The 24,965-nt window shown below is 36.2% G+C and overlaps 1 protein-coding gene across 4 annotated transcripts in view; it reads left to right on the top strand.

Moving 5' to 3' along the window:
* OPA1 (OPA1 mitochondrial dynamin like GTPase) overlaps positions 1-24,965 on the top strand; it is a 58,785-nt gene that overhangs the window by 25,616 nt on the left and 8,204 nt on the right. For all 4 annotated transcript variants that reach the window (XM_059822980.1, XM_059822978.1, XM_059822979.1 and 1 more), the window contains 11 exons: positions 11-126; positions 731-795; positions 1,425-1,501; positions 4,351-4,516; positions 5,027-5,179; positions 5,804-5,912; positions 6,549-6,628; positions 7,803-7,943; positions 9,313-9,429; positions 11,295-11,388; positions 12,704-12,814. In XM_059822980.1, coding sequence (XP_059678963.1) covers positions 11-126; positions 731-795; positions 1,425-1,501; positions 4,351-4,516; positions 5,027-5,179; positions 5,804-5,912; positions 6,549-6,628; positions 7,803-7,943; positions 9,313-9,429; positions 11,295-11,388; positions 12,704-12,814 — 1,229 coding nt within the window. The remainder of the gene's footprint in view (positions 1-10; positions 127-730; positions 796-1,424; positions 1,502-4,350; positions 4,517-5,026; positions 5,180-5,803; positions 5,913-6,548; positions 6,629-7,802; positions 7,944-9,312; positions 9,430-11,294; positions 11,389-12,703; positions 12,815-24,965) is intronic.

Raw genomic sequence — 24,965 nt, 5'->3', positions numbered from 1 at the left:
TTCTTTACAGGACATGTATGCTGAAGGCACACCAGGTAACAACAAAGAACTTAAGTCTTGCTGTGTCAGATTGCTTTTGGAAAATGGTGAGAGAGTCTGTGGAGCAGCAAGCAGATGCTTTTAAAGGTAAACATATTTTCAAAAGTGAAGTAGCAACTGGCTGTTAAACAGTTAGTTCTTCCACATACGCATAACACTGTTTTGCCAGCATGCTTGGGCGATTGTGTTTTATGTGTTTTACATGATCATAATTTGTCGTGAATTGGTAATTGCTGCAGTTAATCTTTATAAAAAACATAAAAAATAATTCATGGTATGAAGGCCCCATTTGCTCTAAAAGCCAAAGGAGTAAATAAGTATGAAGAAAATTCAGGTTTTTTTAATGGGCAAAACACAATTCTTCCACTGGATTCAGATGTTGTTTAAAATGGCTTCCTCTATAAAGATACCATCTGATCAGCCAGGGCAGGACTGATTTGTACAGAGCTGGAAGTTGAATGGCTCTCTTTCCACTACATTTTTTCAATGCATGAATCCTGCGATTTGCATACATAATATCTAAGCATAGACAGCAAAACAATTTGCTCATTTGCACAGTCCCTTGAAGTTCTTGAAGAGTTTGTCATAAGCAAGATTTGCGGCAATTTTAGGAGCTGCTAAACTTTTAAGATAGTCATGAAGTGCATGTAGACAATTAAAAAAATTAAGACCTTGTTTCTGATTTTTGCAGCCACACGTTTCAATCTTGAGACTGAATGGAAGAACAATTATCCCCGGTTGCGAGAGCTTGACAGGGTAAACTACATTACAGCTTTAATTTGTGTGCTACAAAGTGTTGAAGATTAAATGGCATAAACTTTAATCCATAATCTCATTTGCAAAGGTTTCTTAAAGTTAACATAAAGTACTGACATTTTAAAATGTGAGGACAGTGTAAATTATTTTAGGGGAAGGAAATACTGAGCTCTCTGTTTTATGAAATAGTGTGCTTCAAAATTGTGATACTTCAATGCTTAACAAGTCCTTCACTCTTCTAGTATACAGTTAACTGACCTAACTTGGCCACAGGAATAGGTCAGTGTTTCTTTGTGATCATGACAGAATTGGCAAAGAGAAATTACATTCCCTGGTCTTTCAGACAGATAGAGTAATAAAACAATTATGATCCCATTCTCTAATTCTTTTATAGGGATCCTGAATATTCAAATGCTATGCCTGGGCAGAGGCATGCAAGAGATGGGTGGGAAGATGTATGGTAAACCAGGGTAGCTTATGACAGGCACGTACGTTGTCCAGAACCTGACCAGAAGGTACCATTTTAGGCTTAAAGGCTGTAAGAAAAAGATTTTGGTTTTTTACTCTTTGTATGGAAACATGATCAAACTGTACTTAAAATCTTATTTCATATTTTTCCTTTTGCATAGAATGAACTGTTTGAAAAAGCAAAGAATGAGATTCTTGATGAGGTCATAAGTTTGACTCAGGTCACACCAAAGCACTGGTATGGTAATTTTTTCTTTTTTCTTTTTTTCCCCCCTTTTTTTTTTAAATTAACTAGCAGAAGTTTACCTTTAAAATATAAAGAGTTTTAGTAAACAGAATTCTCAAATATAAGTAAGGAACTGTTTTTCTTAGGACAATGTATTGTTATGTCCTTTGTCCCTGTAGAAGTAGTCTATGTTTGTTTATTATTCTGAATCAGCAAATACTTGTATAATCCCTTGACAAAAATTATATTATGTCAGTTTGTGTTTTCTTCTAGTTTTATACAGTATAATGAACAATAGATAGTCCTCAAAAATGAAAAGGAACAGTCATAATACAGATATTTTCAGATGTTCATTTGAAGTATGAATCAGTAATTCCTCTTACCTTGATGTTTGGGGATTATCATTGTGCATATCAAAATAATAGAAATGACCTTGCAAAGAAAGAAGTTTTGTGTGTCTGAATCAGAGATTTGGAAGTTTAAAGATTATGTAATTCCTGGCTGTAAAAAGGGCTGATCTAGATGTTTGAGAACTTCATCCTACGTGTGGATCTCCTTGGTAGCCTCAACCAAGTAGCACCATGCTATGCTGCCCTACTTCTTTGTAAGGCAGACATAGGTGTGAGAGAGCGAGCTTAGTTTAAGTATTTTAACAGTGTAGCATCACTGTATACTAAAGCCACTGTAGATGCAGGCTGAGAGGAGAATAGCCAATGTAAAGGATTACTTTGATGACAGTCTGTACCACAACTGAGAACTGTGAAAAAAAGATTTAATACCTTTGCCTTCAGCGAATTGAACTGTTAATTGGTCATAGATTAAAAACCAAGATAAAATGTCTGACTCTTAATGACATTAGAATAATTCTGGGCATGTGGATGTATTCAAAGTGTTGCAGGCAGTGTATGAGTCTGAAGTTATGTTCTAGTCCAAATGTAACGCAGCTTTGCCATTGTGGTGTTTGCTGCTGTTTGCTCTGTAGTAGACACTGAAGTACCCTGGCCCATGTCTAGTCTGCTTCATTTTATGTTGTGGAGCAGGTGGGTGCATAACATGAATGTTTCTGTGCATTTCTTTTGCAAGTTAAGATACAGTGGTGATTCTAGTTTTAGAACACTTAACGAGCTATGAAGTAGAGCGGGAAACCGAAGTCATGAAAAAATGCTTCTGTTAGCCATTACATGCAGCCTAAAACCAGCAGGGTATTTGATGAATGCAAATGTTTCTATCCTGTTTAAAATTTCCATTCCTTCCAATTAAGTTTGACTGAATTAAGCAAAGCAAAAGTGTAATTTTTATTGACACATCAATAAAGAAGGAATGAGATTGCATTTGTTCTTAATTGGAGGACTGCCCTTCTCCTACAGTGCATTTGTAAGTGGCAAAATCCATAACAGATGATTTCCAGCACACCCTGTAAGTGAAATTAATTTGCCACATCTCCAGTTCTTTTAATGGTGATCAAGAATGATCAGTAATTTGTCCTTCTTTGAACGCTAGCCAAATCATCGTATTTTGAACAAAGCTTTTTAAGGAAAACATTTTTTTACTGGTTGCAGTATTAATTTTTATTTATAGTGAATTATTTCAACATTTAAATGCTTGAGTTCCTTTTAATTTTGTATAAATACTTTTACTATCCTAAATATGCCAAAGATCTGTTCCAACAGTAGAAAAACTAGTGGCTTTGATCCCCATTTATACTGGTATATCAGACGGACAGCTTCAAAATTTTTAAATCTCAAAGAAGGATGCTTTAAACACAAAAGAGAAATTTTCAATTATGCCATTTTTGAAACAGGGGGAGGAGTGATATTTATGAGAAGTTCTTCAGTTTTTGTCCACAGATGGCTTAGTTAGAGTAGGGGCATTATTAGGGATGAGGCTTGTGTCCTGAACTTCAGCCCACTTGGAGGAAAAGGGTTTGAGTGAATCCAATAGTCTTGTACCACCAAAAAAAGGCAGTCTTTATTCTTTGGCTCTTAGTTCTCACCACTCTGCCAAATCTGGCTTTCATATGACCTGTTGGTAAGCTGATTGAGCATTTGAGCTAGCATAAAATTAACCCGCAAGAAACCCACAACCTGTACTGGAGAACTGTGGCAGGAGCAGAAGGAGCATGACTGCCTCTGTGAGTACCGGCTGCATGTTACGCTGGCTCAGCTGAGTTGTCTTGCTGCAGCTGCAAAGTTTCCTGAGTAAGTTTATTGTCATTTAAAAAGGTTAAAGTTAGATTGTTTCCATTGTTACTTCTTGAAACACATCATAAATAGGAAAGTGGTGCTTAGTTTTATAGTGATGTGAGGCATGTTTATAAATGAATGTCAGTACACATTTTGGTAAAAGGTTGGACTTCTCAACTTGCTTCATTGATTGTTCACAGATTTGATAAACAATGAAAATCCCAGATGGAAAACTACAGCATGTTCCAACAAACAAATCAGAATACTACAGAAACAAATCCCACATGCTTTTTTGAGAGTGTGGACTTTTTAGTCAAATAATTTCAATACTTTACAGTCTGCCCCCTTGTCGTTCCTCCATCTGCCATGCATATGCACACACAGCTCTGCATGGTTATACTGGTATAATTAAAGACTGCAAGGAACTGTTGTGTTGTGTAGTGCCAGTGGCAGCCATAAGATTTGTAGAGGCCAACTTCTGAAGCTGTCTTTGCTGAAAACATTGTGTATTTGTGTCCTTAGATCCAAGCGGATTTTGGTTGAAGTTGTGTCTTGATGTTAAGGAGTGTTTCCTGTGTGCTGTAGTATTGTTTTCTCAGTGTTTCTAACAGTTGAATGCATACTTGTTAGACACTTTTGTATTGGAAACCATCATATGTGTTACAACTTTCTATTTAGGGAGGAGATTCTTCAGAAAACTTTATGGGAGAGGGTATCTACTCATGTGATTGAGAATATCTACCTTCCAGCAGCACAGACTATGAACTCAGGGACATTTAACACCACTGTGGACATCAAACTGAAGCAGTGGACAGACAAGCAACTGCCTAATAAAGCAGTAGAGGTGAGAATTTAGTTATTTTAAAAAAAAAAAAATTAAAAAAATGTGTGCAAAGCCTCTTCAAATGAAAGCATAGCTCCAGAGAAATAAGATGGTGGTTTGAAGGGCTGACTGCAGTTCTTCTAACCAGCTTACATGTCAGAAAAGGCTAGCAAGATCTTGATGTTGAGAAGCATATACGGCAGGAACTTTGTATTTTGCTCTTCTGGTGAATTTTCCCTATTAAAGACCAGAAAAAATCCTTCAAGCTAGGTGTGTTCATATTTAATAGATTTATGCAAGTTTAACAGAATTCTACTTGCTACAACATAGCGAAGCAAAGTTTAGTGTTGGCTTTATTAGGAATGGATAAGGCAGCCAAGGAAGAGTCCATTAGTTACTCTTATGTTTGTACGTTGTTTTCAGAAAGTATGCAAATTTTCATACTTGCAAGAGTTGTCATAAATATTCCTTTACCAGCTGGTGCATGGTATAATGGTCCGTTTCAGTAGGTGTTGTTCGCTAACTTTCTAGGTGGCATGGGAGACCTTGCAAGAAGAATTTTCCCGTTTCATGACAGAACAAAAAGGAAAAGAACATGATGATATCTTTGATAAACTGAAACAAGCTGTCAAAGAAGAAAGTATTAAACGACATAAATGGAATGAGAGAGCGGAGGATAGCCTGGTACAATGTAGTGGGTTTTTTTGCATTGTTGACTAAGTGCTGTTGAAATCTTTTTACTGAAGTTGTATATTCAGTATTTTTGCATTCTTTTAACGCGATCATAAAATGATAGGGAGATGTGTCCATCTCTCCTTTTCTATGTAATGTTTTAATTCAGTGTTTCTTATTTTATTATTACCTTTTGTTAATTATTTCCCTAAATAACATCTAATAAAATTGTTTTGGTTGGTTCAGGAAAAAGTCCTCCATAATCCACTGGCTGCCCAAGGACAGCCTTGTGAGACTTGTTTAGCAGCAGCTCATTTGTTCTGTTAAGTGTAGCCACATAAAATAATAACATTTCATTGCCATCTTTATAGATTCTGTAATCCGGCAGGATTTTATACTGTTTGCTGCGTTTTTTTACATAATTCATGCTAAGGCTATAGAAGAGAGTCAAATTAAAGGCACAAGAAAATATTTTTGGCAATGCTTTGAAAATGCACCTCTTGAATAAATCCTGTGTGCCCAGTAAATGCTGTTTATATAGACACCAGAAAATGAAAATAATGTGAGAAATCTTTTTTTTTACTAAATCCCGAATAAATGATTTATTGTATGCTAAAACTATGTTCTGTATCACAGCGAGTGATCCAGCACAATGCCTTAGAAGATCGGTCAATATCTGATAAACAGCAGTGGGATGCAGCTATTCATTTTATGGAAGAGACTCTCCAAAGTCGTCTCAAAGACAGTGAGTTGTGTGATGTATTCCACTCTTGTGTGCTTTTTAATCTGGGCCAATTTCCATATCTAGTTCATTTCACTGTAGTGCAAGCTTTTCTATCAGCACAACTGAGACAGTGGTGACAGTTTAAGATGGTACCAATACTGATAGAAATGTTTAGCAAAATACAGCCTCAAAAGCTAGTGCTCTTGCTCTTGCAGTGAGGCAACAGAAAGATAAGTAATAGAGATCTGTAGAGTCAAAAAATGGTACAGACACAGAGGTAGAAGAATAGGATATGTTCAGGGAAAGTAGTTGGTCCATTTATGGTTATCAAGCATAATTAATTTTGATGCAAGTTCCAAGAAGGTAAGATTTTTAAATGCCTGACTTGGAACCTAGAGGGTTGTCTCAGTGGATGGATGCTATGTTTTTTTATATACTTCCTTGAAGTATCTACCGGTTGGCAGTCATTTTTAAATTTTAGTAAAAGGCATCAACTGTTGCTTTAAGTAAAAGACATCTAACTCGACTCAGTATGGCATATCTTATGTTCTTAGGCATAAAATGTCCCTTCTTGGTTTTATACCTAATTTTAGAACTATAAATTTGGCTGATTACATATGTTTTGAGTGACACTTAACATCATGTTTCCTTTTTTAGCTGAATCTGTTATTGAGGATATGGTGGGTCCAGACTGGAAAAAAAGGTGGTTATACTGGATAGGCCGCACCAAAGAACAGGTAAAAGGAAAAAAAATTGTAAATAATTTGTAGTTCGCTATCTTTAGAAAACTTTTATTATTACTCAGTAAATTTTCAAAAATAGCAACCCTCTTCACATGATTTAGATGATTGCAAAAAAAAAAAAAATCTTTTAAATACTTTACTTTTACCGTTCATTGTTTTAAATATTACACCACAGAGAATTCCATATACTTTTTTCATATTGCAGATACATAATGGTTTGTAAACTGTATTCCATTCTTCAGTTGAATTACATCTTTACTATTATGCCATTGACCTCAATATTAAAGTTCTTCCAGGAAAAAGAAATTGATGAAAACAGGGTGGAAACTGGGCTATTCTCTTCTATACTTTCCAAGCATACCTTTTAAGCAGAAGTCACGTGCAGTTTCCTATCATGCTCCATTTGGATTTAATTAGTATGTGATAGCATTATCTTAGCATTCTAGTCACAGTTGTATCTTCTGATTGACCGTTTTCATCATAACCTCTCTTCTCATTTGCTCATAGCTTTTGGAAATTTCTTTTGAATTTACATAGCACCTACCATTCAATGCCCAGAGATGATGGACTTTCTATGTCACTTTTTCTAGATATTTCTCATACAGAATCATACTTTAAAGAAGTAAGTAGAGTTTAAAAGAATACAGTAGAAAGTAATTGTTTCAGAGGAGGGAGTTGTACAGTCAACTGTATGCAGCCAGGTATGGGAGAACGATAGTGACTTCAAAGTATCTTACTTGAATTTAATGAACAGCAACTTAAAGGTATGAATCCATGGAGAGTTCTTGCTAGCTGTTAGGCAAAAATTACAGTTCTTATCAGTGTCACAGGTGATATGTGAACGTGAACCCCGCTAGCAGATGTTCATGGAGGGGAAAGGAGGCTAACACCTATGATTATTTTTTTTTTTCCACCCTACTCTTCCTCTTCAGCATTTCTGTGCATCATGAAAAAAAAATATATGAAAAATTGACAGGGAATTATCCATTTAAAAATACTATATTTGAGATGTCTTTGCACAAATACCCTTTTGAGTCACTTAAATATAATAGTTAATAGTGTCACAAGTATTTTCTGTTTTGGATTATTAAGCAGGTAGACTGTTTATTGAGGAGGTGCTGATGATCTCTGAGTCTATAATAATTAATTTTAATTTTTCTTATCCTAGAATATTCGTAATGAAACAAAAAATGAACTTGAGAAATTAATCAAATGCAATGAAGAACATGCAGCTTATCTAGCAAATGATGAAGTGACGACTGTAAGAAAGAATCTTGAAGCAAGAGGAATAACAGTGGACCCATGTCTGGTAAGATGCAGAATTGTAACAAAACATATGGAGGTCCCCTGTGAACATTTGAATGTTCTTTCTAGATAGCATACAAAAGACTCCATCTAAATACTGAATTTGTAATCCAGATGTTTCCAGATGAATTACTAAATGACTGCTTGCACGCAATTCACACAGTTCTGTTGGCTGTCAGACAAATACAGTATAAAACTTTGGAATCTGTCAGTTTAGACTGAAATCAGAATCTGCTGAGCAGATTTGCTTGCCTGCATTATGACAAGACTTGTTTAAAATTGTTCAGATGTTATATAGCGGAATCAAGGCCTTTGTAAGCAAGGTACAATAAAAACATTGTGCATTCCTAAGCTTTCGGTGTAGTTGTATGTGCAGTTTGAAGTTCATAGGTACATTGAAGAGAGAGGAATTTTGTAAAAATACTTGGAAGAAGGCAGGGTTCTTTAGAGTGCCCTGAGGAAATGTATTGTATGTTTAAAATGTTCTAGAAAATTATTTGTATCGTTGCAGTGTAAGGCTCTTAACCATAATTAGACCTTTTATATAAATAAATGTAAGATTTTAAATAAATGAGAATTCAAACATTAATAAGTAATAGATGTAGATGTGCTTTAACAGTGATTTATTTTCCGCAGTAACTTTGTCTACCTTTTCAACATTAATACATGTACTTATTCAAGGTAGAAGAGTTATTTAAATACCTGCTGCCTCTTTCCTATACAGCACTTACCATAGTTTTTGTAAAGGTCAGAGTAGTGATCCACATCCTGTACATGAGGAGACTGAGTGCAAATTGAGTTTCCTTTCTAGCTAGGCAACTGATTTTCCTAATTTTATGCTATGATTTTTTTGAAGAGCCATATCTATATACATATTTAGTTTTGAAGAACCAGAACACAAATAAGCCTAATCAAGAAAAGTTACAAATGTTTGTTTACATAAGAGCCATTAAATACTTCCCTATGCTTTAATCTGGTTTAACTGATAAATTAATTGGTACCACTCAAAAATGTATTCTCGTTGTTAATGTGAAAATTGCAGCATGCCAAGAGCAGAACAATTTGTCCTGTTTTCTAGTATATAATTTGAATGTATTTTGGCTGCAGACAATATTTTTAAGCATTCAGTTACGTTACGAGCCTGAAAAGAGTAGATTTTTAAATTGACAATCATCTTGTAATGTTTGCCAAATGTAACTAACACATTAATCATATCGCAGTTGCAGACAAATTGCTGAGAAATATTTAAACATGCTACGTGACAGTGGTAGTGGAATTTGGAGTTATATTTTAAAATTAAATGTGATCATTAAACTATGCACGATAATGAGTGTATGTATTTATTTAGTCAAATGTAAGTACTGTTTTCCTAGATTAAAGACACATGGCACCAAATTTATAGAAGATATTTCCTGAAGACCGCTTTGAACCACTGCAATCTATGTCGACGAGGCTTCTATTATTATCAGAGGCATTTTGTGGACTCAGAGGTAAATTGAATAACAGATATACACTGGTGTTTTGCCTTAGTATTTCCATCTCAGTTGAAAAAAAAAAAATCTACAAATACTTTAAACTAGCCTAATCTTTCTTTTATATACTTTACCTTGAAATAGCTGGTGATCTACAATCTCTCTACAATTACCTGAAAGGGGGTTGCAGAGAGGTGGGTGCTGGTCTCTTCTCCCAAGTGACTAGTGACAGGACTAGAGGAAATGGCCTCAAGTTGCACCAGGGGAGGTTCAGGCTGGATATTAGGAAAAAGTTCTTTACTGAGAGAGTAGTGAAACATTGGAATAGGCTGCCCAGGGAGGTGGTAGAGTCACCCTCCCTGGAGGTATTCAAGGAGCGTGTGGTTGTGGCATTGTGGGATGTAGCTTAATGGGCATGGAGCTGTGTGGTGTTGGGTGGGTTGGGTTTTGGTGTGTTGTGGTTTGTTGTTGTTGTGTGGTGTGGTTTGTTTGGGTTTTTTTGGTGGTTTTTTTTTTTTTTTTTGGTTGGACTTGATGATCTTACAGGTCTTTTCCAACCTTAGTGATTCTGTGATTCTGTGACATGGCATTGTGGGACATGGGTTAATGGGCATGGTGGTGGGGTTTTTTTTTTCTTTTTTTTTGGTTGATGATTGGACTTGATGATCTTACAGGTCTTTTCCAACCTTAGTGATTCTGTGATCTTAGATATGTTTTACATGAGGCTTGTAATTGATAAAATGCCATCCTGGTGGTAATTATATAAAATGACCACTAGGTATCAGCCACGACCTGAACATCTGTTACTTATCGTTGTGTATTGAAAATGCATTGTTAAAAGCAATATTGTACAGCTATCGATATCTTGTTGGTATCCATTTCTCCCACTTTGCCACTGATATTTATTTACCTCACTGACACAAAAAATTCAGAAACCATTAAGTAAGAGATTTTTATGGAATAAGTATGATAAGTAGGTGTTTAGAATTAATGTTTGGAACCACATGTGATCAACACAAAAAAACCCCACAAACAACTATGGAGCTTACAAACAGATATTTTAAATGACCTTCCAGTTTTGTAAACCCAAGCTTGCGCAACAAATGAAGGTATGCACAAAGTCGCACAAAGAAAAGAATACACAGGTTTCTTACCATTACATTTTAAATCAAAAAGAAATTACTGGAAAGGTAGAGCTCTTCACTTTCTGTGGAGTTTGCTTTTCTATTTGATGAGAAACAGTGATCCCCATGGAGCCAGAAATCTTTACTACTGCAGAAATACCTTTGCCTGTAAGAGATAAGAGAGAATGAGATCACAGAGTGGAAAACTGCCTCTCCATAACACTTAACCTCCTATTCTTGTTACTGTCTTTTTAAGGTGTCCTAATGTGAAGTTAGTGCTCCCTCCTGCCAACTTTGCAGGTGTAGAAACTGTCTCTTGTGTTGTTAACAAATACAGCCCTTGGCCCAACACTGTCTTCAGAAGCATTTGTCAGACAAGGAGTCACAATATGGGGTTCAGCTATTGTTTATAGCAAACACATTGAAAGACAAGCGTGGTGTTTCAGTAAGCGTTAGGTTATACTCACCAGCCTGCATATAGTGTGTGCAAATTGTTTTTCTGTGATATCCCTTGATACGGCTCTTTCTGTTGAAAATAACATGGGATGCAGGGTATTAAATAGGGCTGACACGGTTCTTGAAGTTTTTTTGGTGTGTTTCCTTGTTACTTAACAGCAGCTATTCTGTGGGATTTTTGTGCAAGATCAGGGTATGTATACGTGAGTTTACAGTTGCAGCTAAAAGTGTCAAGAGATTCTTCTAAGTGTAGGATGTTCACTGGACATCAGAGGACTGACACTACAACTTCACTCATTTCAGCTCGAATGTAATGATATTGTCCTCTTCTGGCGAATACAGCGAATGCTGGCAATTACAGCAAATACGCTGAGGCAGCAGCTTACTAACACTGAAGGTAAGGCTCATGGTGAGTTGAGGTGTTTGAATCAAAAAATTGTTTAGAAATTTTCTGGTATTCCTCTAGCTGTGTGTTCCTTTCATGCTTAGCATGGCTGGCTGATTTTTGTGTCCTGGTTAGGTAATTAAAAGATGTAGAGTAATAGAGTTTGACGTTCTATTTACATTAAATGATTTAGTGTAAATAGAATGTCAAATAATTAAGACACTCTCCAGTTTAAAATATTTTCAGCTTACATGATGCCAATTGTCAGTATCTTTTTCCAAGCAGAAAAAATTTCAATAAATAGTGACTATATTCTTTTGTCTCAGGTCAATCTGGCTGTAGATCTTAATTTTAAAATGTGTGATATAAAAAATCAATTCTAATGGATTTTTTTTAAAGCCATGCAAAATGTGCCATGTAGTATATAGACAAGCTTATACAACAGCAGCTTCCTTATAAAGTATCATTTATGTAGAAATCTGCTGGTGCCATGGTACAACTACTAATAATGATCTTTGATCTGTAAAATAGTTTTCAACCTGCTTCTTGAAGAAGGTGCAAGTAAAAGGTTTGAACCTTGTCATGTGATGCAAGTCACCCTCCATGGAGAAGAAATTGCCCCTGAATGTAGAAAGCTAGGTCCTCTTTCTTCAAACCACCTACCTCATTGGCAACTGCTGGGCTGAAAATCAGGAAGTTTCATTAGGAGGTATTCCCTCTAAGTATGAAGGGCAAGGATATGAGTGTTAAGATGGACATAATACTGCTTTAAGGAGCTTTTGATTCCTCTTGGCTTTGTATATACAGCAACACCCCTCCGTGCGTCATCAGTCCTTCAATACCACACTCTGCTGTTATCATTAACTTCTTTTTCTGTCTTTCACCTTTAATTGACTTGGCTTTGATTCATCTGATGAGGGTGATGTTGATAGTGAAAATGTAACTGTTAAGAAGAAGGCAGCAAGGATGCTTAGAATAAAAGAGTTATTGGACCCTCAGTCTCAAAGAAGAAACTGCTGAATTTAATAGACAGCAAAGCAGTCTACAGATATTGGTATCTCCTCCTAAAAAAGCCATCCAATAATAATTTAATTCAGAGAGAAAATATCCTTTGAAATTTAAACAAATTTCTCAAATAATTTCCTGTCTTAATGGCTCAAACAAGGGACTTACGTGTTCAGAAGTTTGCCTTTTCTCCAACCAGATTAGTTAGTCCGGTAACATATACTACATCTCCCACAGACCTCCGGAAAATTTTGTCCTTAGGTCACTACAGGTGCAGAAGTGTTACCACTCACTTCTTTTTGGTTGGTTTGTTGTTTTGCAGTAAGGCGCTTGGAGAAGAATGTAAAGGAAGTGCTCGAAGATTTTGCTGAGGACAATGAAAAAAAGGTGAAGCTCCTAACTGGGAAGAGGGTCCAGCTTGCAGAGGATCTCAGTAAGTACCTACTCTATAGTGTTTTGGAACTAGCTACTAGCTTGAAATGAAGCAAATTCTGACCACTGACCTTGAGAACATTTAATGCTCTATGGGTTGTTCATGTGCTAGCACTTCATTAATATCACAAATGGAATTTTTCTTAAATATGGTCAGATGTTACTGATTTAAAGGGTAGTATAGTGTGATTAAAACAACATAATTTACACTAGATGTAAATTCACTGATATAAATATATTGCATCAGTATATTGAAAAATGTACTTAAAACAGAGTAATATTGTAAAGGGAAGTTCTTGTTTTTCTAGTACAACATGGTTAATCCATACCTCAGAGACCTGTCTCTGGTTGATTCAGTATGAATCACAGTTGACTGTGTAAGGAGGTTTTGATCCCATCTTTTCTTAATTATTGGGTGAAATACACAGCCTTCCCACAGATAATACTGACTTTTAATACAGATTAGCCAGAAATGCCTGTGACTTACTGGCCAACTCATTTTAGGCCATGTATACAGAAGCAAAACCTGTCAGACATGAAGATCTGATATGTTGTGTTTATTAAGCTGAGATGACCATTATGTTAAGAGATTTAACAAGGAAGAAAACCTAGCAGATTTAACCTTTCAGAAGGATTGCAGTAGTTTAATGCTTTGAGTCACTCAGAAAGTGTTAAGGGTTTTATGGTTAATATAGTAAGATTTTAAACCATGAAAGTTTTTAAGGAGACAGTCCGGGCTGAGGTGATAATCCTGTTGTCTACCTGCACATCCAATAAGGTTTACACTGACTTTTAGCTGATGGGGCTTGCTCTTGCACATATATTGTTGTTTTTTTGGCTCGTTCTGCTATTATTCTGTGAGACTTCCACTTAAACCCCAGCTGAACACCTGGAGCAGTAGGGGAAGAAACCAATGCTGTGCAAAAGGGAAAAGAAAAAAAGCTTGTGATAAACAAATTGCATGTAGATACATAAATATCTGCATCTTGAGGTCACAGGTGACCTTTCTTCTTATACGTTTGTTTTGTGTTTGATGTAGCAGCTAATTTTGTCTTAAAATATGACTTATGGATATTTAATTCAGAATAATGAATGCTGTGGTCAGTGTTTCTTCTTTTATTTAAAATATTAAAAAATGGTTTGCTTACAATAAACTCAAAATCCAAGGACTTATTTTTGATAGTGCTGGTTTGGTTACATTGGAGGTGTTATCTTATTATTGGAAGTATTGTTGTTAAAACCCCAGTCAGTTATAGTATTTGTTATCCTTTCGAAAGTGTTGGTATAACATTTTGGAATTGTGAGTGGGGGTTTTAGTGAATCTAGAGCAAATTGTCTGGATTTTTTTGGCTGATCTCTGAAACAGCTGGTATGACTATATAATTTTTATTATAGGTTCATAATTCTCTCCAAACATCTTGTGTGGCCTTTGAAACCCTGTACCAACCTTCATGTAGCCATTCTTTTAGAATGGGTGGAGTGTGTTTTACAAAATCAGTCTTTTTTCCTTTCTGTATATGTATGTTGAGGTAAAACTAGTGGTAACCTGCATAGTGGGACACAGATATTTAATGAGGAAGTTATCTCCTTTTATTAGTGAGCAGTGCTGCTTGCTTTCTTGCTTTGATGCTGGATATTAATATTTTTCTTGAGCAAATATTGGCATAGAGTGAAACTTGATTTATCCTTAAATATTCTGCGTTTCAAGACAAAGTAAAGGAGCACTAGAAAAAGCATAATGTTTAAGTTCATCTGTCTTTATTTTGCACTGAAATCTACTCGGAATTTTTGCATTGTCAATTTTGCTTCTCACCAGCATTAGGAGTAGCCTCCCATTTCCAAGCAGTAACAGCTGGGGTCGTTATTTTGTAAACTAAGACTAGACCTGTAAGAACAGCCTGCCTGTGTGTTTATCATCTTAGGTATCTGTGTATTAGTGTATATGCTTCAAGTTTGTAGTATGTGTTTCATAAATTACTGTGTAGTTGAAACAACGTTACTGCACTGTGTTTATTTAGATTCAGGAGATCACAGATCCCATACACATCTTTCTAAGGAAATAATTGTTATTCAGTACAAAACAATGTATGATGATATGTTCTGTTTTATTTTGCCTATGGGAAGATTTTAAAACAACCACTGCTTAGCTCTGTAGTCAAATCAGCAATATTCTCCCTACTTTCTGCATGCTTTTATTGCTAAATGGTTGTATTTTTTTTAATGGGAAAATGACATGAAAAAGGGATTTCTTCTTTGCCTTTCCCCTAGTGAACAGAGTGCTTTTTTGTAATGCACGTTTTTTTTATACTCCCAAGACAGACTTTGATAGCGTAGAGCATTGAACTCTCAGGTGGCTGTACAAGTAATTTCCTTCTTACAGCATTTAGTGATAATCAGGACTCTGCTTAAGGAAAGAAAATCCTGACCCCCACAACACACGTTCATAAAGTATTTGTATTTTAATTAGGAATGGAATGCAAGGGATCTTCTGAATCAGGAAGTCCAGTCTCTCTCTGTTCCAGGCAGCTGTGTTTATATAACCCAGCTCATTCACATATCTTGAGCTCCATCTTTAAAGCAGTTAACTTGTTGGGACTCACTATTCATACTGAAAACATGTTCCAGGACATCATTCCTCTAATGGCTACAAATGGTCTTTTAATTTCCAGTCTAAATTTGTAAACACGAGGCTGGGATTCACTTCCTGATTGGAAACTGTACTTGTAAATCTAAATTATTTATATACCTGAGGTTGGGATGCTTCCTCTTGATGCTGATGATAACAGCAAGACTGTGTCACTTCTGTTACATCAGTCTTTTAATGCTGAAGCACTGGAGGTGTTTTATTGTTTTCTCAGGATACTAGTTAATGTCAAACTGTTTCTAACATGGGTGACCCAGTCTCACAATGAGAGCTCGTATAAGACTCAAAACTTATTTGAGCAGGGTTTGTTATCTGTGTTCTACATCCTGGAATGGTATCTTAACCCTGTATATGAATGTTCCTTGATGACCTTTAGGCCTTGAGTCTTGCTGCTTCTCGATGTTTACTTCTCAGGTTTTATTCTAGATATTTTAAAGAGTGTAAACAGATCTTTTGAACGGTTTTTAACAAATTATGTATTTTATAATGTACTGAAGGTTACTTCTTCAAAAAAAAGGCTTTAAATGTAATGTAAATATACTCCTTATCATTAAGTATCATCATGATACTTGTACCAGTGAACAGTTACTAAGTTTCTGGAAATAAAGAAACCCTATGACTAGACAGCACCTGGAAGAAAGGATTGTAAGATACAAAGAGGGGCAGAGCAGAAGATGAATAACTGAATTGGAAAAAGTGACTTTAAAAATGTCCTAAAATGCAATCAATCCATAAGGATACCTGCACTGAAAGAGCCCTGTGGTCAGTGTATCCCACTGTCCTGTCCCTGGCAATGAGCAGGCATGGGTAGTTAGGGAACAGGTTAAGCACACAGTAGTACTTGCCTGGTGTGCTCTCTCAGCATCCAACAATCTGTGGTTCCAACATTTCCTAATCCTGAGGTAAAATCTTTGTGATTAAAAGCCATTCATGGATTATTTTTTTTCCTCCTGTGAATTTCTCTAATTGCTTTTTGAACTCATGTAAACTTTGGCATCTGCAACATCTTGTGGCAATTAGTTCCAGAGTTTAACTACACATTGTGTGAGAAAGTACTTCCTTTTGTTTGTTTTTGAGCCACCTGCCAGTTTCATTTGGTTCTCCTTAGTTCTTGCACTGAAAAACATTCAGTAATCTTTCTCTATTCATTTTTTGTGCCACTCATGACTTCATAAATGTTTATGCTACCCGCATTTGCTCTTCTTTTTCCTGACTTGAAAAGTTCTCTGTGTAGTTGCTCCTTGCATGGACATTGTTTCATAGCTTCAATCAGCCTTGCCGCTCTTCTCCCCTTTTTTAGTCCTACTAAACCCTTTTTGAGATAAAAGAGCAGAACTGCACACAATATTAGAAATGTATCTGCATTATGGATTTATACAGTTGCATTATGCTGCTTTCTGTTTTTTAATCTGGTCTTGTTACAGTAATTCCTTGTAGTCCATTTCCTTTTTTGCCTGTTGCTGAGCAGTGAGCTGATGGCTGCACTGGACTATCTGCTACAACTCCAAGTTCTTTTGTGAGAAGTAACAGCCAGTTCAGAGCCCGTCAGCCTACTCATTTTCCATGCCGTGTTTTTAAACTGTAGGGACAGTTGAGATATATTTATTGTTTTGCTGTGGATGCATAAACAAAAGGAAATTGCTGTCTGTCTCTTACATGTCTAACTGGGTACTTTAGGCATATTCAGCAATTGGTAGGAACCTGTTTTAATGCAGTTGTGTACAACCTCCCTCGCAACTCTGGTGCATTATTCATATCGAAGTTCTCCGCCAAAGTTGTCTGTCAGTTGAACTTACCCAGGTCTTTTACCCTATTTTGGATAGCCTCATCAGCAACAGGAATTGAATTACATTTACTTTCCGGTTGGCATGTGCATCTTGATTGCTGAAGGACAAAATATTTTGTCTTATATTGCACACAACTTACTGATTTAACTAAGCATATAGTAAAATACTATCTTAAATATACCACGTGCTAGGTTCTGTAAGATGTAAAATGGGGTAGAAGGAGCTAAAACTACAATGGTAAATGTTAATTTTTTTAAAAGGAAAATTTCCACTTATAAAAATGCCTTGTGTTATTTTATGGTTGGACTTTATGATCTTACAGGTCTTTTCCAACCTTAGTGATTCTGTGATTCTGTGTGTCAGGACTGCCCTGTTTTCTGTTGCAGGCTTTAAGGCACTGCTTGTGGCTGGAGGGAAAATCTGGTATATAATGGTGGCAAGTCAGTCCCTTCAAATGCCTACAGCTGTGTTATGCACATGCGTGTAGCTGTACACAAAGCTTTTCCACTTTCTCTTTTTTAAATTATTAATTACCCTTTGTTTCTACAATACCTTGGAAGATGGATCAGTCAGTATGTATCTTCTAATTCTATCAGTAATCTTTTATAGTATTTACTAGTTCATACTGTTTTCTCCTGTATTCGTGTTTAACTTTTCTGAAGTGACTGACATTGAACATTCATACAGGCTGCCTCTGAACTTATTGAAAGTTTTTAAATTTTAAATATATTTTAAAATGGGAGGTTTTTCTGCAAAATTTGTTAAAGCAAAACTGCTGGCATCTGCTGAGTTTCAGGATCTTTTTGATGGCAGTGCTAAAGTGGGTTGATTATTTATAAAAGACAATTCTTTGAAGTCACACCTTCCCTAGAACTATATCTTTTTAGTTATGTTTTTCAGTATTGGGTAATACATTTTTTTCTGGAAAAAAAATCAGTACATAGGTGAAATAATTTTATTTCAAGATAAGTAATATCTTTTCTGCTGTTTTATTTTTAACACAAATGATAAAGCAGTAATTTCAGCAGAAATACTCTATAGTTCTATGAAAAATTGATAGCATGTGGATAAATCTTAACTTTCTGTAGACTACTTTTTAACATGGCAATTTTTTTTTAATGTTGAACCCCCAGTGAAGGGCTTCCCAGAACTACCTAATTGTTTCCAGAATTCCACTCTGCTGGACTTGCTCTTTTTATACAACGCGCCAAAGCAAACTTTGTCAATAGTGTGAACTTTGTACAGTAATCAAGTTGCCGTACAGCTTTCCAACACAAGGTGGCAATGAATGGCCTTTATAGGAGGAGTGGGGAGGATGAGCATGCAGCAGAGCTGGTGCCAAGCCTCCTGTCTCTGGTTACTATTTCTTGCTTTCTGATGCATGAGCATGGCTTAGACAGTAGGCATTAGTTTCTTGGATGTTAGGTTTGTTTCCTCTGGGAGGAAGATGCACTTGCCTAGCCTTGTCCCTCTTGTTCTCCACTCACTGTGGTTTTTTGTTTGTTTGTATGACATAATTTATGAAGATTGTAAGGGATGGTCATTTTTTCTCAGTTACACATTTCTCATTAGCAACAGCATGGAAAGTATTAGTTTATTAAGCTTTGTTACTAAAAAAATGTTATGAACTGCATGCTTTAATCACTTTGGAAAGGAAATGGAATCTTCTAGTGTCTTATCCTTATCCTAAACCTAGGCTACATATATTCATATTGCAGTAGCATTTAAAACATGCTAGGTGGTGCACGTGTACATTGAATACGTAAGGTGAATCCTAGCTTCGGGCAGTCAGCAGGAGCTTTGCCATTGACTTCACTAGAGGTGAAATTTCGTAGACCCCAAAGAAATACACATGCTTTATCTTCACTTATTTCTTCTGCTTTATTCCTTTTAAACAGCTAAACTATGAATGTTGCAAAGGCATCTTTTATGTGCACAGGGTAAATGCATATAAGGATAGTACATGCAAAGCATCTTTCCTAGGTCAGCATAGTATTCATTCAATATCCTGTTTCCTCACAAGCTAAAAAAGGAAAAGAAAACCCAGAACTTCACCAAATTATACGTAAAACCATGCGCATTTACACAGGGAGAGTCATTGGCAGGAGGTGGGAAGGGACTTGCAGAATGCCTGTGGAAACTTGATCCTGAAATTACCAGGTATGAATGTGAAGGGGTCAGCCTCCAAGTTGGTTTGTCAGTAATATTGACACCTGGACAGGTGTTGTGGGCTAGCTGAGACTTCATTTTGCACAAAAGCTTTTTGAAACTTTTGAGGAGTGAGCCCTCACATGAAGAAAAGATAGCTTAGGGCCATTTATTTAAATACTGTCATACATTTGTAAGGTATGAAATATAACAGTTTTCAGAACTTAATTATTTTCTTGTAAAGACTAAAACATATGAAAACTAAATAAAACAGTGTTACAGTAAAATACTTTCAAGTTTTATATCTAAAGTCATTGCTTTAAAGTCACTGCATGAAATTCTTAACTTTTTCTCTTGTGTTGAATCCATTAGTGTTGAATGTAAACCTTTTGCAAACTTTGAGCGTGAATGATTTAATATCATATATGAATATAATAAACTTGCCATTTTAATGGAGTTAGAAAGCTAATGTTAGCTAAGGTTGGTACTTCCATATGCAAGTTGCTGACTCAGGATCTGGAATTCCTGTGATGTATTTGGCTAAGCTGAGTGGGCTCTGTCATATCTGTCCTATGTAACAAACTGATTTAAATCCAAGCAGTCTCCTTTTTTGTTATGCATTTATGTAAAGCTGGGGATAAAGTCTGAGAGCAGTACTTTGCAGGTAATGACTTGCTCTGTGGTTACTTGTTTTTTTTCTTTCATTACTGTTAGCTGCAGAATAAAAATATTGTGTGAAACTAATCCTATATTGTGGTCATCACTGTAGCCTAATTAAATTTCAGTCCCTTGAGATGACTGTTGTTGCTGTTTTGATTTGTCATCTGTCCTACATGACATTGTTGATTACGTGTGCTCCTTAAAATCATGCTTTGACTTGGCCTCCTAAAGCCTTTGCTTCCATTTTCTCTTCTGTTATGAGCTTCAACTTTTTTAAAAGGTGACAGTGTTTCACAGGGGGCAAAACTCAGCTGTAGGAGGAAAGATCTCTCAAATAAACAGATCTTAAATAATTTTCCCCTAGAAACCAGAGGCAGACAAAACAGCTCAAAAGGCATTGGTTAGTAGTCCTTAAGTTAATGGTTAAGGTGTTTGTTCACAACAAAGATATTTGAATGTAGAGCCCAGATGTTGCCCCGCTGCTCAAAGACAGACATAAGAAAGAGGAAAGCATCCTAGGAAATCCAAATGGATGAGTAATTTTATTAGAATATGTAGAATTACGGTTATTTTGTGTTCTCATTTCTTCCATGATGCCTAAATACTGGAGTTCTAGAAGCTACATAAGTAAAAATATGATCACTTCATAGTTGCAAGACAATTTACAGAAGTGGAAGCAGTCTTGCTTTGATCCTTTCAGCTGGTCGTAGCAGTGAGGAGCACTCAGTTATAGTCTGATCCCAAGTTGGCAGAAGGTTACATCAGGAGATGTTGTGGCCTTCTAACCAGACAAAAGCAGACTGGCCGCTTCCCTCTGGGAATCACCGAACACATCTCTGACTTCTGATAAGCGTGTGCAGGGTAGCTGCTATCTTTGCAGTCCCCTGCCAGCAGCTTCCCCTAGGACGTTAATATGGTCTGCATCTTATCAGAGCCTGGCTGTCATTTAGAGCACATTCATTTCTGCCAAAATCTCAATCAGTCAAAGTGCTCACATGGGCCATCTGTGTCTAACCAGTTCAAGCTTGTGCTGGTGTAACCGGTGTGCTGGTGGCAGTATGACTCCTGTGTACCCTTTGAGCTCTGTAGAGGTCCTGGTGCTCTGTGGCGCAGGAAGTCAGAGGGCAACATGCTTGGAATCAGCCTGTGTGGTCGTGTCTTCAGTTTCCCCTACCTTTGAACACGAGCAAGTCAACAACAATGCATCCTGTTATTTTTAGTAGATTTGCTAACTTTCTGGTACTCTGTTAGAATGTAAATTAATTGTTTTTGCATGATTATCATGTTTTTAATTCCATGTAGATAATTTATGAAATTAAGCCGAGCAAGTGTGCTTTGACATGAAAGACTGGTTGAACGTTTAAGTTTTGGGGGTTTTTTTCTTCCTCTCTGAGTTTTGGGGCAGCTGCATGAAACTAATGAATTAAAACCAGAAGAATGTGTAGGACGGTCTGTGTCAAAGTGCAGATAAGGTAGTTCCTGCTTTGTGTCATGGTAGAAAGTGCTTTAAAAAGCTGCGTCTTCTCAGAGAGGGAAGCAATCCTCAAGGGAGAACATACATCACTTGTAAACCTCCTGTGATGGAGTGATGGTTTACTTAACTTAAGAATCCCAGATGACCAGAGTCTGTCTGCTGTGATTTCTTAAAGTTATTGATGAAGAGTTAGGCACTGATGTCCAGGTTCTAAAATGGATCCTTACAAAGTTCAGCACATTTGTCACTGACTAAGCGAAGCCTATCACTTAAAGTTGACATTGAAAAATAATGATAAACTGCTACATGAGTAATGACATATTTAATGCCTGTTGATCTTACCCTAGACCCATGTCTCTTGTACTTGAGGGTCATTCTGGTGTTGTCTGCCAAATTTATTTTTTTCCTAAAATTTTCTTAATGATGCAAGGATCAAAACATCTAATTGGATGCTATTTTCTTTTTAGTACTGGTTGCTTAGGAGGGTACCTATTAATCAAAATTTAAATAAATACTTATTATAGAAAGATTACTATTTGTATAAATGCAAATGTTTAAACTGACCAATGTATGTATTTGTTTTGAACTCTCATGGAACTGTGGAGTGTAACATTCACATTCCCAAAGGCTGGAGAAGTCAGTGTCATGTATGTTACACATTGTTAGTGTAGTGGACTCCACTTTGCTTCTAACTTGGAAGTCTATATAAAAACAAAAGGGAAGGAAATATGTTCAGCTAGGAATGATAACAAACTAAGAAAAAATGCTAGAACAACCTGGTTTTTTTCAGGGCATGATGACTTAAGTTTCTGACTATCAAAAATGAAGTTTATTATTATTATAATCTAAAAATTTCTCATCACCATTTCATTTTCTGACATCATATTATAGAGAGACTTTCACGTAAATAGTCCTGATAGCATATTATTTTATTATCTAGCTAACTAATGGGTATGCTTTATTTTGGGTGGAGAACTAACATACACCAGTTATTTCTTATGTTAAAGTCTCTACAGTTTTATAGCCTTAAGGTTACAGTAGCCTTTACATGACTAATTTACCTTTATAGCTGTATATGTCCTTTCTGCATAAGAAAAAGTTAATTATTTTTTTTACACTGGATAAATCACTGGGTAATATTTCTAGTTTGCCTTTGTACTTTTCACTGTTTCCAACCAAAATAATGGGCATCATCATGTTCTGATTCATTCTAGCTTAACAGTTTTGATTTTGACATTAAAACTTTCTGTGTTTGTAAGTCTGATTCAAGATGTGAGTCTGTTCTATGAGGTTGCGTTGTCATTCTGCTACTAAGCTCCTTCTAGCTGTCCAGTAAGCAGCACAGCTAAATCCTGTTGAAAGATTGAGTTATTAGAACAGTTTTTAATTAAAAATGTAAGGTAGAGACAGAGGATTGAAAGGTGCTGAAGTCCTACCTTGCTATTGCAGACACTGTGACTCTTACAAACTTGCAGCTTAATATAGATTAATAATCATTTGTACATTAAGCTAACCTTACTGACAGTATAGAAATGTATACTAGTTTGTGACCTCACATGACGATTTGGTAATATTTAGTTTCGTTTCTGTAGACAAGCAGGGCTGATGGGTAATAGCCCGTAGAAACATATCTTACACAAAGTCAGAAGTCTACATAGTTGTCAGTTTTGCTTGAGCCCTATACTTCAGTTCTCATATGCTCTGTCAGAGAGAGAAAGACTTTGTGCTTGCCAGCCTGAGGGGCCCCGGAGACTGCTCCAAGAAATGGTCAGCTTCTGTGCTGTTCAGCTGAGGAGGGGAGAAATGTATTGCCGAAGCCGTTTCATTAAGCTACAGAGGTCTCGCTTGTGAATCTGGGGCAGCTATAGGTCAAGACGTTGATTGATTAGTAATCTACAATTTCATCAGCACAATGCACAATTCCTTGTTTCTGGTGCTAAAATGCATTATTAGTAATGCTAAAATGCATTATTAGTAATGCTAAAATAATGTTCTAATGCTCAATACCTTGTAAAAATAGCTGAAGTGTTTTCAGACAAGCTCTCTTCTATTGCTGCCTGGTTATCTTTTGTCTGAAATAAAGGTGATGCTGTTTTGTACGGGCAGCTGATAGCTTTGCTCAGATATGATATGCAGGGGATTAATAATTAATAGGATACTAATACTTGCAACAAAAGTTACTTCAGTGATAGCTGTGATTTTATTTTATTTTTTCCCTGTCTAAAATGACTTCTTAAGACTGCGATTTTATTATGTTTCTACAGCAGGCTAAATATACAATCTGGAGGTGATCTTTTCCTGTTTTAGAGGTGGAGTGGCCTACAAAAGGGAAAAGAAAAAAAAATGTACACTATATATATGTCTTTGTAGGAAACAGGCTCCTTGGTGTTTTCTCTTGTTCATGCCATGCAAAAGGAGATTTTTCAACCAGGTCACCAGCAGGCAGTTGTTCATGAACTCATATCCATGAAATTGATATGTTGACTGACCCTTGGAATTTTAATAGTGATATTAAAATAACATGTTTAACGCCTTGTCTTGTTCTAGGATTTAAAATAAATATTTCTGAAAGGACACTGAAATATTATCTTCATCTATTTAATAATGAAAGCATCTCACCTGATGCACTTGCGTAGTTAGAGCATGTCCCCATCCTTCTCATTGTCTTTCTGAAACTGATAACTGGAGTACAGGTATTCTAGATGTTGCTCAGATTAAAATACCTTTTATCTCAGGATGGCAAAGGGATTTAAGGCAAGTAAAAAAGTTGTCAGTAACTCTGAATATAATAGTGGATATCTAGCTGTATATGTCTGAAAGGGGAAGTCTGATTTATAAATGTATTTACAACATTTTTGTATCATAATTATCCCATTCTAGTGAGCATACTTTGAAGTCAGAATTTATAGAAAGAACTCAATTAAACTGGCTGCAAATTCAAATCTCATTGCAATACACCTAAGAAACATTTTGTAACAATAAAGGAAAGCTACTACGATGTAGCATCAGTTAGCGTCTTCATTCAGTCTAACTACTAGTAACTAAAGAGTATGCTAGCTATTTTCTGCAAGCTTGCATTTTAAAGGCTGTATATTTTTAATGATTCATGGATTTACTACATGAACTATTATAAATTCCATTTAAACTTTTCAGGGTTCTGCAGTGCTTTTATTACACTAATGAGCTAATTGTTTAAGAATCATTCACATGATTCATCCTCCTGCTCAGCCTTTTTTAAAAAACTTTTAGCTGCTGAAACTCTCTTGACAAACCAATATTTATAGCAGTTTGACAGCAGGATGAGGAACAGCGTTTGTCTTTGTAACAGCTTAAAGAAAAGGCCTTTCCAGCACCCAGCCATGCAGTTACAATCTTGACCTCTTTCTTATGCTGGGAACATATATACAGCAGACAAGCAGCACCTCCCATGTGTTTTCTT

This window comes from Gavia stellata, chromosome 11, assembly GCF_030936135.1.
Source record: "Gavia stellata isolate bGavSte3 chromosome 11, bGavSte3.hap2, whole genome shotgun sequence".
NCBI classification, from domain to species: domain Eukaryota; kingdom Metazoa; phylum Chordata; class Aves; order Gaviiformes; family Gaviidae; genus Gavia; species Gavia stellata.
This window is presented reverse-complemented; position numbering and strand designations above follow the sequence as displayed.